Raw genomic sequence first — 18568 nt, forward strand, 5'->3', positions numbered from 1 at the left:
GGGGTGGTGCTTTTGGTGCTTGGACGGGGTGCTCTGCACATTATTAAAGGCCGTAGGGCCACAGGGCACTCGTGGGTTGGTGTATCGATGCTGGCATGCGTGCTCTCTCTATGCATAACATCTGCATGTGTTCCTCAAAGAACAGGTCCTGGATCGTAGTGTAAATATCAGTGTAGTCTTGTATAAATGATGCTCCCTCCCGGCTGTATGTTTAGTTTGAGGATGCTTTCCGCGATTCGGTTATCCTGTGGGTGTGTTTCTGTTAGGAGAAGGGTGCAACGTCGCAGGGGGACATATTTACTCATTGGTGAACATCTGCAAAACTGGATGTTCTGTAACATCTGTAAAACCAAAAGTTGGTGCGGAACCAACCGCACTCAGGGTTGAGTTAATAGTAGAGGGAACTACATCTGAGTGCCACACTAAAGTAGGTAAAAATTTATCGGGTCGGGTCGCCCAGAGGTCGAGTAGGGTGCAGTGTTGCGGATATGGGATTTGCATCCATCCATATCCGCTTGTAAATATTCCCCTATTTCCTCAATACTTCCCAACTCTCCCCAATCCCCCATTCCCTAGTCCCATTTTCTGTAAACAACACTCTGTAGACCCGACCTCCCCCTATTTCCCCCATTAAATGTCGCACCCAGGTTCACCGCATCTCATGTAAGACAACTATAGGACATCTTGCTAGTTATTCTTAGTCTATGTCAGTTAAGGATTCGTTTCCATTAATTCTGACCCTTCGTTGCACCAGAATGTGATTGTATAGCACCGTTAGGAAGTTTAGGACCTCCCAATACCTCCCCGCAGCTCTTCCTCACAGTTCAACAACAACAACAACGAGCGCAGGGAGTGCGCGTCCTCACTCCGGCTTGGTAGGAGTGGTGGGAGGGCACCAGGCCTTCCCAACGAGCCGCCATCGGACATGTGCTCGACGGGGTTACCAAACAGGGGCTCCCTGTCGGCTCCTCGTCAAGGGCGGAGCCCGGTAACCCCCGCACCCAATGGAATCGGCGGACCGGCCCCAGTGGGGTGGAACCAACCAGCCGAGGGCGTGTCACTCCCCGCTGAGCATGCGCAGTGAGAGGGAGGTGACGTCAGATGCGCGCTGAGCTTGGAGCAAGCAAGACCACCTCCGAGCGCTGTGACACCTCCCTGCATCTTTTGAACCGTGCTTTATCCTGTCCCCAAGCCAAGGTGCACCTTGTGCCATCGACCGACCTGCCCATCCCCGCCATCAATCCCCGTGTGAGTCTACCTTGTCCGTTTGTCCGTAGTCTGTCCGGGATAAGATAAGATTGTATTTAAGTGCCCATCTCTTCTGTGTCTTTACCTCACTCGGCCTTGTAATCTACCCCCTTTTCTCCACCACTGTAATTATACCCTCCTCCGGAGGTCTTGAGAACTGTACCCCTTGCGTCGTTTCATCTATCCCAGTCGTCGTGTCCTTTCCATCATTGATTTAGCATAGCGCGATTTGGCCAACGTCTGGGTGAATCGGGTGAGTGTAAGGGAAGAAAAGGGGAGCAACTGTTCGGTCGCGGAGCCTCCGCTCGGCAAATATAACATCTAAACCGCGGTCCGTAACAATATTTTGGGTGGATAATCCTGGGATCTCCAGGAGTAAAATAGGCTATTTCGTTTTCCCAATTTCAGATTTAGTCTCCAGCATTCTGAGGTTTGGACTACCACATAACATTCGCGTTTGCATGACGTTCATTGTTCTCATTGTGACGATGTTGCTTTCCCGGGTGCCGCGCGATCGGTGCAGCCGTTTGTGCGGCACCCGGGAAAGCAACATGTCTCCATCGATTTTTTTTATTTTTTTTGTATACATAATCGAGGCTCGTGAAAGAGCTAACATTTATCACACAAACAAATCAAACAGACAAACAAGCAAAGTGTATAAAAAGGGGAGCGGTACACAAAATGGGGAGAGAAGGGGAAGCACATAAACACAACATTTGTGAGGGACATCGGGAATGTGTGGGAGGGAGAGGGCTTGGGGGGAGGCGGGTTGGGAAGGGGGGGGGGGGGTGGGAGAAGTATAAACACAAGGACACCAAGGACTTCCAGGAAAGAAGTTGGTATTTCAAAAAAGTGGATTTGGGGTGAAATTAGTGGGGGTAGAACAGATCAAGGTTTTGGATGGGGGAAGACAAGAGATGGTGGTGAACAGCTGTTTTAAAGACCTGGAGGGAGGAGTGGGATTGAATGGAGTGCGGTAGTTTGTTCCAGAGGTGGGAGAAAAGAGGAATGAAAGAGTGAAGGTGAGCAGAGAGTCTTGATTTTGGCAGTTTAACCGTAAGAGGGTTGCAGGCAGATCTTGTGTGACCTTTAGGAATATTTGGGGGACAGAGCCCAGAGAGAGCTGGAGGAGCAAGGCCGGAGAGGAGTCGGTAGAAGACAGAAAGACCACCAACCTGCCTACGGTGAGTAAGTGAAAGGCCCTCGGAAGTAGCTTCATCACGGGAGATTCCAATGATTCTGAACGCTTTGGTTTCAACAGCGTGAAGACGAGCTAGGTGTGAGGCAGGAGCACCAGCCCAGAGGGGAGAGCAGTATTCCATTGAGCTGCAGATGAAAGCCTTGTCTGTGGTGAGGAGCTCAGGTGTGCCAAGGAAGGACTTCGCACGACGGAGGATGCCCAGTCGGCGACTGGCTTTGGAGGCCAGATTTGAAATATGGTTTTCCCAGGAAAGATCATGGCAGAATGGCAGATAGTGACACCCAAAAGCTTGAGTGACAGAAGTTCTTGTAGAGGATTATTCAGAAAGTGGATGGGAGGGTTGTCCAGTCGGTCTTTTCGGAGAGACATAGTAAGAGTGTGAGATTTGTCAGGATTGAAAGACATGTTCCACTTGTTTGCCCAGTCAGTGATTTTATCCAGGTCTGCAGAGAGTGAGGAGGCTGCAGACTGCCGATCTGAGGGATGAGGAATGGAGCGGCAGAGAGTGGAGTCATCAGCAAAGAGATAGAGAGGATTTTCAAGAGAGTCGGAGAGATCATTGATGAAGACCAGAAAAAGCACAGGGCCCAGAACACTGCCTTGGGGAACTCCAGCCTGAACAGGAAGAGGAGATGAGAGAAACCCATTCAGGGCCACACGTTGACTACGACTGGAGAGGAAGTCCGCCAGCCATGCGTGGAGATTTCCATGGATACCAAAGGAGGAGAGTTTGGTGAGCAGAGTAGGGTGCCAGACCGTATCGAAGGCACGTGATATATTGAGGGAGACAGCTCTAATTTCCTGTTTGGCATTGAGGACCTCCATCCATTGTTGAGACAGCAGAAGCAGCATGTCCAGAGTAGAGTGACCTGGTCTGAAACCAAATTGATGATCAGAGATCAAGCCATTGGAGAAGAGGAAAGATTTCATATTCGAAGCAACGATGGATTGCATGACTTTGCTGATGATTAGGAGAAGGCTGATTGGTCTGTGTAGTTACTAGGATCTGTTTTTGCACCTTTTTGTGTAAAGCGGTGATGTTGGCTGATTTCCAAGCAGATGGCAGTTGACCTTGAGCAAAAGAGAGGGTGAAGAGAACAGAGAGAGGGAGAAAAAGAGCAGAAGAACAGGATTTTAGGACCCGTGGGCTGATGCCGTCAGGTCCAGTTGCAGAATCAGAGTCGAGGGTTGACATAAACTTTTCCACCTTGTCAGGAGGAAAGGACACAGAGTCCAGGAGCAGCTGGGTACGATTGGGTACGGTGGGTACAGAGAGGGATGGGTTTGGGACACAAGATTTACAGGCAAACACAGAGTTGAGGCATTCAGCTTTTTCACGTGCGGAGTCAGCTGTGTAGCCGTTTGAGGTAAGGGAGGGGATGGAGGGGGAACAAACACCAGAAACAGATTTGACCAGACACCACCAGGATTTGGAAGAAGGAGACAGATAAGAGAGTTCGGTCCTGAGAACGGATAGATATTGTTTCCTGGCTCTCCTGAGGGTGGACACACACTTGTTTCGGGCTTTGTGAAAGGAAATGAGATTTCCTTCCGTTGGATTTGCTTTCCAGGAGATGAAGGCAAGTTGTTTCTGGGCAACAGCCTCACCACAAGATTCCGTGTACCATGGACGGGAGGAGGGGTATGACAACTGAAGACGAGATGGGATAAATCTGTGCATGAGAGAGAGCAATTTACTTTGGAAGAATTCCCAGAATGAGTTGATGTCAGAGGTTGTAGAGATGGGAGACCAGTCCAGATGATTGATGGCTGCTTGAAGACCGAGCCAGTTGGCCTGAGTGAAATGCCAGACTCGTCGACGCTGAGGCGGCTCCCTGAGAATGGTCAGAGATGTCCACTTTAACAAGCACATGATCAGATGAGCCGATTGCAGCAGAAGAAGAGCAGCAGACATTTTCAGGGAAGTTAGTCATAACCAAGTCCAGAAGAGAAGATGCTCCGTTGACTGAGATCCGGGTCGGGAAATTGACAGATTGTGTCAGTCCCAGTGAGTCGCAGAAGTCCTTTGCTGAGGAGCCATGGCTGGTGAGAGAGGTACCCACACCCAGCCAACTGGCATGGTGACAATTGAAATCACCACATATGAGGAAGAGAGAGTTGGGATGAGTAGATATAAGTTGGTCCATATTATCAGACAGCGAGATGTAGATAGAGTCATCACTGTTTGGTGGACGGTACAACACACATATGAACAAGAGGTGGGAGCGAAGGGGAAGCCGTAGCCAGAGGTATTCCTGGGGGTGAGGTGGAGAGAGGGCAGTGCAGGGCGAGTGAGAAAGAGAGTTTTTTTTATAAAGATAGCAACCCCACCTCCAGGACGAGGCTCAGGTCTATCATACCGGAGGAGGGAGTAACCCGGGAGAGATACTAAGGAATCAGAGACATCATGAAGGAGGAAAGTTACTGTTGAGCAGATCATGTCTGGTTTGTCCGAAGCAACCTGTATGGAGAGATCAGTTAAGTTTGAACGAAGGCCCCGGATGTTTGAGGTCCATACCGTTAATGAAGAGGAAGGGGGGGGGGAATCGGATACAGAACAGGGGGGGGGGGGGGAGGGGTAGGGTAAGATGTGGACGAGGAGGAAGAGGTAGGGAGAGCTGTTGGAGGTGTGTCAGAGATTTCAAAATAGCTCGGAGAAAGGGAAGGATGGGGCGGACAAAAGGTTTGATGGTGATTGGGTGAGGCACAGTGAGGTGTTATTTGAGGAGGGGGAAGAGCAAAGCAGAAGGTTGGGGGAGATGGAGGTGAGAGTTGGAAGGGGGAAGAAGTGGGGAGGAGGCTTTGAGGAGGAGGGGTGAGAGGGGGGAAATGGAGAAGAAAAGAGGGTGGGTAGATTTGAAGGGGAGGGGCGAAGGGGGAGTTTATGAGGGGAGGGGTTAGGGGGGAGTTTAGGAGGGGAGGGATTTGAAAGGGATGGGAGATGGGGGAGATTTGGAGGGGAGGGGGGAGGGGGAAGTCTTTGAGGGGAGGGGCAAGGGGGGAGATTTGAAAGGCATGGGTGATGGGGAGGATTTGGAGGGGAGGGGTGGTGGGGAAGATTTGGGGGGGAGGGGTGATGGGGAGGATTTGGAGGGGAGGGGTGAGATTGGATTTTGGAAAGTGTACGATTAATGGGAAACGAACATTTATTGCAAAATGAGTTTCTTGTGACCTTCGAGTCAAAAATACGTTTGAGGACGCTGGAGGGGGGGGGGGAGGGGGGGTGGAGAGCAGGAGAGTTTAGGGAATGTATGAAAGCGGCACTGTAAGAGATGGAATTCTTTTTTGGAATGAATAGATTTGGTGAGCAAGTTGAAAGCACCCTTTTAAAGAAGAAGAAAAAAAGGTGTTATAATACACGACAGAATACAGTACTTCAGGGGAAAGTTTAAACATTTTAAAGTTTAACAGTGAAAACTATCTGGGGAAATGTGGGTGAAACACGAAGAACGAAGAACGAATAAGAACAACGAATAAACGAATAAGAACAACGAATAAGAACAGAGAATAAGAACAGAGAGGGAATTTTTTTTTTTTTTAGTTGGGATTTTAAACAAGGACGTATGGGGTGAAAATACTGGGAAAAAAACAGAGAACATAAGTAGTTGGAGCACAATAGATGGACCACTGAGAGAAAAACAAAGCCTCAAGGTCGGACAAGGTACAAGGCCTCAAAAGACACGACACAAATTAACCGACGATATTTCATACAGGTATGAAAGATTAACACTGAGAATCTTCCTTGGGACACACTATACGTACACACACCATAAAATAAATAGTTTTGACGAAAATACAAATGGAAACAATTACTTAACTTCGATAGTGTGGAGTGCATGGACAGCTCCGAAAAAACGGAAACCTCGCCTGCAAGATCCGGAAGCAGAAGTCCAACTAACAGATCGCTAACAGATCGCAGTCTCCATCGATCTTTCCAAGGCCGTAACAGCTATCGGCTCAAAATCCTTTTAACTGTTGATTTGGTACAGTTACACGTATCGGGAATTTGGTACACGTATCGGGAGTATATACGACATCGTGACTCACCACGATTATCGTTCACGATTCATGATCACGATCATCACGATCATCACGATTATAGTGTATCAATCACGATTTGAAACACTATGGAATAATATTTACTGATATGAACAGTGATGTGGCTTTTATTGAAATTCTAAAGATACTGTTTAGATTTTGGTGATTTGCGTGTGATATGATTTAACGGATGTTCATATGAATCGTTTAAAATTAAAAAAAGCCTTCAATTTTTGATATTTTGCCTTTTCATTTGAGCCTCCCAATTGAAGCCCGCCCGCAGGGCGGGTACCGTTTCTAGTAGCACAAAATTTGGCCAAGATATTAAACTTTTCCCGTTTAATTCAAATTTTGATGAATTTTTGGGCCATTTTTTCACTTAAATGTTATGACCTTTGACCTTAACCATTGACCCTCACCGAGTTTAATTTTTTGATTGAATTCAGCTGATTGATAGTATCAGAGACCGTATGATTAAACATTTAAATCTGCCATTTTGTCTTCCAAATAAATGTTTTAATTATTTAATTGATTTTTGAAGATTTTTGTTGAGGTGGTTGTTATGGCAACCAGATATCTTCTCTGTATGACATTTTCAAAACTGCCAACAAGCATTTTCATAAACCTGAGGGTGTGTACTTTCCAAAAATACTTGTTGGCAGCTTCTAACACGCAGTACTCCCAAACCAAAATTTTCAGATTTTGCCAACAGACTATCACGGAAGTAAATTTTATTTCCGGGAATTTAGAATGGCGAGGAACGGTCTGATCTTTTCAATGATCTCATCTAACATAAGTAATCGTAATAACAATTGGCAATAATAATTTTTTTTTTTTTTTTTTTTTTTTATTTTTTTGTATACAAGATCGAGGCTCGTGAAAGAGCTAACATTAATCACACAAAAAGACAAACCGACACACAAAACACAAAAAACAAGGGGAGCGGCAGACAAGATGGGGAGAGAGGGGGAAGGACACAAAAGAGAGGGGGAAGAGGGGGAAGGACACAAACACAACATTTGAGAGCAGGGACATCGGGAGGACTTGGGGGGAGGTGGGAGAGGATTAAAACATATGAACACTGCAAGGACTCTGGGGTGAATTACCGGGGGTAGAAAAGATCAAGGTTTTCGATGGGGGAAGATAAGAGATGGTGGTGAACAGCTGTTTTAAAGACCTGGAGGGAGGAGTGGGATTGAAGGGAGTGGGGGAGTTTGTTCCAGAGGCGGGAGAAAAGGGGTATGAAAGAGTGAAGGTGAGCAGAGAGCCTAGACTTTGGCAGTTTAACCAGGGTTGCAGGCAGATCTTGTGCGACCTGAAGGAATATTGGGGGGACAGAGCACAGAGAGAGCTGGGGGAGCAAGGCCGGAGAGGAGTCGGTAGAAGACAGAAAGACCACCAACCTGCCTGCGGTGAGTGAGTGAAAGGCCCTCGGCGTTGACTACATCGCAGGAGATTCCAATGATTCTGAAAGCTTTGGCCTCAACAGCGTGAAGCCGAGCAAGGTGTGAGGCAGGAGCACCAGCCCAGAGGGGGGAACAGTATTCCATTGAGCTACGGATGAAAGCCTTGTATGTGGTGAGGAGCTCAGGTGTGCCAAGGAAGGACTTCGCACGACGGAGGATGCCCAGTCGGCGATTGGCTTTGGAGGCCAGCTTGGAAATGTGGTTTTCCCAAGAAAGATCATGGCAGATAGTGAGACCCAAAAGCTTGAGCGACAGAACTTCTTGGAGAGGATTGTTGAGAAAGTAGATGGGAGGGTTGTCCAGTCGGTCCTTTCGGAGAGACATTGTAAGAGTGTGAGATTTGTCAGGATTGAAAGACATGTTCCACTTGTTTGACCAGTTCCCGACACACCTCAGCCAGACAGAGCTAAGCTCACACCACACAGAACACAACGAAACGTTTATTTTCATATCCTCCCCATCTGTACGTGTTTGAAGTCTGTATATAGGAGCGCTCATGAGGAGTTTTAGATATCGTCGTGTTCTTTGTTCACGGGGTCCGGCAATAAAGCCGTGTTATTCTTGTACATTCAAAATCCGTGTTCGTGAGTTTAATTTCCTGCCGGTTTGAAGACTGCTCAGGACGACACGTAAATCTCCCGCTTCTTCTTCCTCTATCTTTCCTCCCCCGCGCATATGTATAGTCAAATCCACCATTGAATAACGCCTCAAAGTAAGCTCGATTGCCATTCGTGATTTCCCGGTCTTCACCGAGGGGAGTCACGCGACAATAGATTTACCTCACCATCCATTTTAATTCTGTGATTTAATTTCATTAAACCAATTAAGGTGCATTTTCTTTGTTGTGTCTTGTTTGCATGGTGTTGGGTTTCGGATAAAACCCTGTGGCGGCCGTCTGAGGTAAGCACCCAGGTTTTCTTCACCCGCGTGCACCAAAAATAACCGCCAAGTCTCCAACTGCTGCCTCAGAGTTAACTGTTCGGCTGTCCGTCCAAGGCTGGTTTTCATCGGCCTCCGTGACAATATATAGCACAATATTTCAAAGTGTAAAGGACAGATTATGAGAAAAACGAAGTGGATGAGTTGGTTAGCTGACAAGAACATGTCGATTAGATTTTGGACATTAGATGTCGATTAATTAATAACTAAAGACAATAACATGACAACCTACCACTCACTAATTGAGCAGGTGTACTGGTATTCAAAATGCACAATTTGCCTCAATTTAACTCATCAGTCAAGATCACTAGCTGTGACGTCACTTACAGGAGCTGCGACTCTCGCCATCGGTGAGCATGAGACGGTATCTCTCAGGACCCGTGGGCATCTGGAGCAGCTTGTACCCCTGTGATGGAACATATTCACAGTTTATCTGAACACGGTGAGGTCATAAACATTTTTGGATTAGTGGTGTGAATGAATATCAGTATGTCATGGACTAGTGGTGTGAATGAATAACTGTATTTCATGTACTCGTGGTGTGAATGAATAACTGTATTTCATGGACTAGCTGTGTGAATGAATAACTGCATTTCATGTACTCGTGGTGTGAATGAATAACTGTATTTCATGTACTCGTGGTGTGAATGAATAACTGTATTTCATGGACTCGCTGTGTGAATGAATAACTGTATTTCATGTACTCGTGGTGTGAATGAATAACTGTATTTCATGTACTCGTGGTGTGAATGAATAACTGTATTTCATGGACTAGCTGTGTGAATGAATAAATGTATTACATGTACTCATGGTGTGAATGAATGAATGAATGAATGATCGTTTTAAGGCCATTTTCCCCGCTAGAGCGGGGGTTAGCCTTGCGGGCCCCATGACAATCATGGTTCCCTGTTTGAGGCAATGTTTTTATGGCCGGATGCCCTTCCTGACGCCAACCCTTGGTCGCCTCTTACGATGCGCAGGGATACGGTGTACCTATTCGAAATCGGGGTACACACCGTGATCATGAATAACTGTATTTCATGGACTAGCTGTGTGAATGAATAACTGTATTTCATGTACTCGTGGTGTGAATGAATAACTGTATTTCATGTATTCGTGGTGTGAATGAATAACTGCATTTCATGGACTAGTTGTGTGAACGAATAACTGTATTTCATGGACCACTGGTGTGAATGAATAACTGTATTTCATGTACTGGTGGTGTGAATGAATAACTGTATTTAATGTACTCGTGGTGTGAATGAATAACTGTATGTCATGTACTCGTGGTGTGAATGAATAACTGTATGTCATGTACTCGTGGTGTGAATGAATAACTGTATGTCATGTACTCGTGGTGTGAATGAATAACTGTATTTCATGTACTGGTGGTGTGAATGAATAACTGTATGTCATGTACTCGTGGTGTGAATGAATAACTGTATTTGAGATTTATTTTTTTGTCATTCCAGATATAATCAATCACTTGTATGAACACAATCAATATCAGTGGTGAAAATCTAACCAGTATTTGTAGAACTGGATTCGGTGGTTTCTCTCCACGAACACCGATTGCCTGGAGATTTAAACAACAACAAAACTCGTAAATAAATTGTATTTTCAATCAGATTATTTATATTTCATCATGTTGGAAACCTGTAAAATGCTCCGGATAGTTCGTGTTCCAGCATTTTGTATTTACTTTGCTACACTCACGACAATGTGCCTTAACCGCAGCGCTGTGGTTGTGCTTGTGGTTAGGATTATCCGGCTCGTGGTGATGGAGGCCAAGCTATCTCCCGCCATCCATAAACCATGATCCATCCATGGGGAAACTTCTCTGCGAATATCCGAAACTTTTTTCCCGCTTTACCAGCAGCACAATGATATTGTTTTTGTGTCGGATCATTCCCGATCACAATTATTCATTTTCACGCAATTCGGATTCGTGTTCAAATTGATGTCTGTCAAACGTTTCTAATGAAAGCAATGATCGATAAGTCTGTGGCCAGAGGTCAAAAACTCTGCGTATTCACATCACACGAGCATCACTTGATTTTTAACCAATTATTTATACTTGTTTTCTTTTTCTATTTCAATGATACTCTGGACGTGGGAATTCACTGTTGGTTCTGTGATTATGGACGTGGGAATTCACTGTTGGACCTGTGATTATGGACGTGGGAATTCACTGTTGGATCAGTGATTATGGACGTAGGAATTCACTGTTGGATCAGTGATTATGGACGTGGGAATTCACTGTTGGACCAGTGATTATGGACGTGGGAATTTACTGTTGGACCAGTGATTATGGACGTGGGAATTCACTGTTGGACCAGTGATTATGGACGTGGGAATTTACTGTTGGACCAGTGATTATGGACGTGGGAATTCACTGTTGGACCAGTGATTATGGACGTGGGAATTTACTGTTGGATCAGTGATTATGGACGTGGGAATTCACTGTTAGACCAGTGATTATGGACGTGGGAATTCACTGTTGGATCAGTGATTATGGACGTGGGAATTCACTGTTGGATCAGTGATTATGGACGTGGGGATTCACTGTTGGATCAGTGATTATGAACGTGGGAATTCACTGTTGGATCAGTGATTATGGACGTGGGAATTCACTGTTGGATCAGTGATTATGGACGTGGGAATTCACTGCTGGATCAGTGATTATGGACGTGGGAATTCACTGCTGGATCAGTGATTATATGGACGTGGGAATTCACTGTTGGACCTGTGATTATGGACGTGGGAATTCACTGTTGGATCAGTGATTATGGACGTGGGGATTCACTGTTGGATCAGTGATTATGAACGTGGGAATTCACTGTTGGATCAGTGATTATGGACGTGGGAATTCACTGTTGGATCTGTGATTATGGACGTGGGAATTCACTGTTGGACCTGTGATTATGGACGTGGGAATTCACTGTTGGATCTGTGATTATGGACGTGGGAATTCACTGTTGGACCTGTGATTATGGACGTGGGAATTCACTGTTGGATCAGTGATTATGGACGTGGGAATTCACTGTTGGATCAGTGATTATGGACGTGGGGATTCACTGTTGGATCAGTGATTATGGACGTGGGAATTCACTGTTGGACCTGTGATTATGGACGTGGGAATTCACTGTTGGATCAGTGATTATGAACGTGGGAATTCACTGTTGGATCAGTGATTATGGACGTGGGAATTCACTGCTGGATCAGTGATTATGGACGTGGGAATTCACTGTTGGACCTGTGATTATGCACGTGGGAATTCACTGTTGGATCAGTGATTATGGACGTGGGGATTCACTGTTGGATCAGTGATTATGGACGTGGGAATTCACTGTTGGATCAGTGATTATGGACGTGGGAATTCACTGTTGGATCAGTGATTATGAACGTGGGAATTCACTGTTGGATCAGTGATTATGGACGTAGGAATTCACTGTTGGATCAGTGATTATGGACGTGGGAATTCACTGTTGGACCTGTGATTATGGACGTGGGAATTCACTGTTGGATCAGTGATTATGGACGTGGGAATTCACTGTTGGATCAGTTATTATGGACGTGGGGATTCACTGTTGGATCAGTGATTATGGACGTGGGAATTCACTGTTGGACCTGTGATTATGGACGTGGGAATTCACTGTTGGATCAGTAATTATGAACGTGGGAATTCACTGTTGGATCAGTGATTATGGACGTGGGAATTCACTGCTGGATCAGTGATTATAGACGTGGGAATTCACTGTTGGACCTGTGATTATGCACGTGGGAATTTACTGTTGGATCAGTGATTATGGACGTGGGGATTCACTGTTGGATCAGTGATTATTGACGTGGGAATTCACTGTTGGATCAGTGATTATGGACGTGGGAATTCACTGTTGGACCAGTGATTATGGACGTGGGAATTCACTGTTTAATCGGTGATTATGGACGTGGGAATTCACTGTTGGACCTGTGATTATGGACGTGGGAATTCACTGTTGGACCTGTGATTATGGACGTGGGAATTTATTGTTGGACCAGTGATTATGGACGTGGGAATTTACTGTTGGACCAGTGATTATGGACGTGGGAATTTACTGTTGGACCAGTGATTATGGACGTGGGAATTTACTGTTGGACAAGTGATTATGGACGTGGGGATTCACTGTTGGACCAGTGATTATGGACGTGGGAATTTACTGTTGGACCAGTGATTATGGACGTGGGAATTTACTGTTGGACCAGTGATTATAGACGTGGGAATTCACTGTTGGACCAGTGATTATGGACGTGGGAATTTACTGTTGGATCAGTGATTATGGACGTGGGAATTCACTGTTGCATCAGTGATTATGGACGTGGGAATTCACTGTTCAATCAGTGATTTATTGACGTGGGAATTCACTGTTGGACCAGTGATTATGGACGTGGGAATTTACTGTTGGACCAGTGATTATGGACGTGGGAATTTACTGTTGGACCAGTGATTAATTATGGACGTGGGAATTTACTGTTGGACCAGTGATTATGGACGTGGGAATTTACTGTTGGACCAGTGATTATGGACGTGGGAATTCACTGTTGGATCAGTGATTATGGACGTGGGAAATCACTGCTGGATCAGTGATTATGGACGTGGGAATTCACTGCTGGATCAGTGATTATGGACGTGGGAATTCACTGTTGGATCAGTGATTATGGACGTGGGAATTCACTGTTGGATCAGTGATTATGGACGTGGGAATTTACTGTTGGACCAGTGATAATGGACGTGGGAATTTACTGTTGGACCAGTGATTATGGACGTGGGAATTCACTGTTGGACCAGTGATTATGGACGTGGGAATTTACTGTTGGATCAGTGATTATGGACGTGGGAATTCACTGTTGCATCAGTGATTATGGACGTGGGAATTCACTGTTGGACCAGTGATTTATTGACGTGGGAATTCACTGTTCAATCAGTGATTTATTGACGTGGAAATTCACTGTTCAATCAGTGATTATGTGTTTATTTCGTTTCGGTTTTATCGCTTATTAAATAAACTAGTGAAGGTCCCATCAAAAATGACGGGTTGGAACAATGTATTTGATGGTGCAGCGGCGTGAGTGTGCCAAAGTCTGAAGCCTCGGCCTAGTGTCAGGGGTGCAAGGCCGGATTAATCATTAGGCAGACAAGGCATGTCTGCATGTTATATACCGTCTCTGGGATGGTCTTTTGCGTCCTTGGGATATTTTGGGTCCTCGGGATCTTTTGGGTCTTTTGTGTCTTTTGGGTCTTCTGTTTCCTCAGGGTCTTTTGGGTCATTTGAGTCTTTTGGATCGTCTCGGTCTTGGGTCATGTGAGTCTTTTGGGTCCTCTGGTTATTTGGGGTCCTTGCATCTTTTCGGTCCTCTGGATCTTTGGGGTAATTTGGATTTTTGGGATCCACTGGGTCCTCAAGGTCTTTAAGGTTCTTCAAGGGTCATTTTGGTGTTTGGGATTGTTTGGGTCTGTGAGGTCGTTTATGGTTTTCAGGGTTTTTGGGGTCCTCGGGGTCTTTAGTGGTCTTTGGGATGGTCTTTTTGGTCTTCAAGGTTTTTTCGGTCTTCTGGGTGTTTTCAATCTTTTCGGTCTTCTGGGTCTTTGAGGATCTTTGGGATATTTTTGGTCTTTGATGTATTTAAGGGTCTTCTGGGTATTTTTAGTCTCCAGGGTCTTTTGAGTCTGCTGGGTACTTAAGCGTCTTTGGGGATTTTTCGATCATCAGGGTCTTTGGGTATTCATGGTCTTTAAGGGTCTTTGGGGTCTACATAGTCTTTTGGGTATTTAAGGGTATTGGGGTCTTTTCAGCCTTTTGGGTCTTCTGGGTATTTATGGGTCTTTGGGGTATTTTGGGTCTTTTAGAGTCTTGGGGTCTTTTGGGTCTTCATGGTCTTTTGGGTCTTTATCAGTCTTTTTGGTCTTCGGGTCTTTGGGGTATTTTGGGTGTCGGGGGCTCATTGGGTATTCAGGGTATTTTTGGTATTTTGAGTATTTTGTGGTCTTTGGGGTATTTTGGGTCTTCTGGATTGTTTGGGTCCTCGTTTTTTGGGGGATCTTTTGGATCCTCAGGGTATTTTGGGTCATTGGGGTCTTCTGTGTCTTCATGGTCTTTTGCTTCTTTAACAGTCTTCAGGGTATTTTGGGTCTTCAGGGTCTTTTGGGTCTTTGGGTTAATTTAGGTGTTTGGGGTCCATTTGGGTATTTGGGGTCTTCTGGGTCCTTGAGGTATTTTGGTTCTTCAGAGTCTTTTAGATATTTTAACCGATGGACACACAGTCGTGTTCAAAGATTGCCCATTAAATCCCCTCCACCCGCCCCCCCTTCCCCCCCCCCCCCCCCCAAAAAGCACTCAAATCCCTCCTAAAGTACTACTCACAGCCTTTTAAACCGAGGGGAACAGACACTTTAAAAGGGGAAGAGACACGCACAAATACACGAACACACATTGTGTTTTATATGGTAGATAAATGTTTAGCAAAAGCTGTACAATTATATCGTGCGATATCTCTTAATTATGATAAATAAATCATATAGTGTTATCCTAATATTAATTTTAAAAAGTTTTACAAAAGGATGTATAATCATATAGTGCGATATCTATTAATAATAATAAATAATGACATAGTGCTATCTTAATATTAATTTAAAAAATGTTTACAAAAGGATGTATAATCATAGAGTGCAATATATATTAATAATAATAAATAATCATATAGTGCTCTCCTAATATTAATTTTAAAAATGTTTACAAAAGGATTTATAATCATATAGTGCGATATGTATTAATAATAATAAATAATCATATAGTACTATCCTATTATTGATAAAAAAATGTTTACCAAAGGATTTCTAATCATATAGTGCGATATGTATTAATAATAATAATAAATAATCATATAGTACTATCCTATTATTGATAAAAAATGTTTACAAAAGGATGTATAATCATTTAGTGCGATATGTATTAATAATAATAAATAATCATGTAGTACGACCCTATTATTGATAAAAAAATGTTTACAAAAGGATGTATAATCATATAGTGCGATATGTATTAATAATAATAAATATTCATAAAGTACTATCCTATTATTGATAAAAAAATGTTTACAAAAGGATGTATAATAATTTAGTGCGATATGTATTAATAATAATAAATATTCATAAAGTACTATCCTATTATTGATAAAAAAATGTTTACAAAAGGATGTATAATCATATAGTGCGATATGTATTAATAATAATAAATAATCATATAGTACTATCCTAGTATCCTATTATTGATAAAAAAATGTTTACAAAAGGACTTATAATCATATCATGCAATATCTATTAATAAAAACAAATAAATATATAGTGCTATCCTATTGTCCATCCCATATAGGGTCGCAGTTCCTTCGTGATTGTTCTGTTTGATCCCATCAAGCAAACACTGAATGTGAAGTTCCGAACATCGAGTGCTTCCTGCACGTTTAATATTACTAATAAATGAAACACAATCAACGTTATCTCATTCGATTGTACAGGTGTTTTTATCTCTCGTCTGTGATAGAAATATACATCTCCAAACATATGTACATGAAAACATATGTGCTGTCATAGTTTCACACCTGAATACATGTACGAGTAGGTATATACATTCAGGCTGAGGTTCATATCAATATCGAACAGGTTCACAAACCACCTGTAACAGATGATGACCTTTCTCCAATAAATAACACTGTGCGCACTCTCCCCATCGACACACACACACACACACATACACACACACACACACACACACACACACATAGATACACACATACATACACACGCATAGATACACACATACATACACACACAAACACATACATATACATAGACACACACACACACACACACACACACACACACATAGATACACACACACATAGACACACACGCATAGATACATACATATAATACACACTAACTGACACAGACAGACAGACAGACACACACGCATACACAGACATACACACAGACACACACACACACACACACACACACATAAATACACACATAAATACACACACAAACACATGCATACATACATACATATAATACACACTAACTGACACAGACAGACAGACAGACACACACGCATACACAGACATACACACAGACACACACATATACACACACACACACATACACACACACACACACACACGTAGACACACACACACACACACACACGTAGACACACGCACACACACACACACACACACACACATACAAACACACACATACACAAACACACACACACACATACAAACACACACACACACACACACACATACAAACATACACACAGACACACACATACACACACATTCACATATACACACACACACACACACACACACACACGTAGACACACACACACACACACACACACGTAGACACACACACACACACACACACACACACACACACACACACACACAGACACACACACACACACACACTTACCTCTAAGCATCCCCTGGATAGCATTGTCTCCATGATTGTGAATCGTCCTCCTCACTCTGGTTTTTGTTTAAAAACTCCTGCAACTTCCTCAAGATGTCCTGCACCATGTGCCAGATATGATGGGAATGGTGTTTCGCCAAGCACTCACTGCATGCTCGAATGATTGGACTGAATTTTCCAACAGAAACCTTTTTCCGTTTCCAAATAAGTCCTAGTTTGGCTTTGGCTGGGGTGGGTGGTGGGTGGTGTGTGGTGGGTGGTTTGTGGGAGGAGGTGGTATCAAGAGGGAGGGATAAATCCTAAATCCGTCGGACCCAAATCATACACAGAGCCTTCAGAAAGTATTCACACCCTTTGGCGTTTTTTCATATTTTGTTGTTACAGCCTAAATTAAAAATGGATTAAATTGAGATTTGTTTGTCATTGATCTATACGTAATACCCTATAATGTCAAAGTGGAAATTAAAAAAATTAATTTTACAAAATAATTTTAAATGAAAAGCTGAAATGTCTGGAGTCTAACTATTAAACCCCTTTGCTATGATACTCCAAATTGAACTCAGGTGCATCCAATTTCCTTTGAACATCCTTGAGATGTCTCTACAACTTGATTGGAGTCCACCTGTGGCCAATTCAATCGATTGGACAAGATGTAGAAAGAAACACACCTTTTAGTGGAGTGGATAGGGGGAAGAATCGTGCACTTTATTATAAAAGCATCAAACTTGGTACATATCATCAGTCGACCATTACAAGAAAAAATAGATATAGTGCCATCCAGGTTTTGGCATATGACGGCTATGGTGGCCATTTTTCAAAATGGCCGCCGTCTAATACTAAAATACCATATAACTCAACAATCAAGACGCCTAGAATCTTAATTCTGGTGCCTATATATATGTTTATAGGGTCATAGAATTCAAAGAAGGCAATAATGATTATGTGTGATCACGTCTTGTACCACTTTTGGAACATAAGTGCCCTTTTCCAGTTTACAGAGACACAACATTTGGCGGTCTTTGTATTGCTTTATTTTGTATTGATGAAATATATGATACCTGTACCGTAAATTAAACTTATAGTGCTATAAAAAAATAACAGTCAAAACGAGTATGAAACCGAGTTACTTATTGTTGTAGATACCAATGTGCCATGAGT

At 43.6% G+C, this 18568-nt stretch overlaps 1 protein-coding gene across 1 annotated transcript in view; it reads right to left on the bottom strand.

Moving 5' to 3' along the window:
- LOC137440035 (replication protein A 70 kDa DNA-binding subunit-like) overlaps positions 1–17678 on the bottom strand; it is a 172423-nt gene extending 154745 nt beyond the window's left edge. Inside the window, exons 1-3 of the mRNA XM_078768297.1 lie at positions 17411–17678; positions 10418–10468; positions 9220–9298 (exon numbers count right to left, since the gene is read on the bottom strand). Of these exons, the coding sequence (XP_078624423.1) occupies positions 9220–9298; positions 10418–10468; positions 17411–17443 (163 nt within the window). The 5' untranslated portion in view covers positions 17444–17678. The remainder of the gene's footprint in view (positions 1–9219; positions 9299–10417; positions 10469–17410) is intronic.
- Positions 17679–18568: the final 890 nt, after the last annotated feature.

Source organism: Myxine glutinosa, chromosome 14, assembly GCF_964187855.1.
Source record: "Myxine glutinosa chromosome 14, kmMyxGlut1.1, whole genome shotgun sequence".
NCBI lineage: Eukaryota > Metazoa > Chordata > Myxini > Myxiniformes > Myxinidae > Myxine > Myxine glutinosa.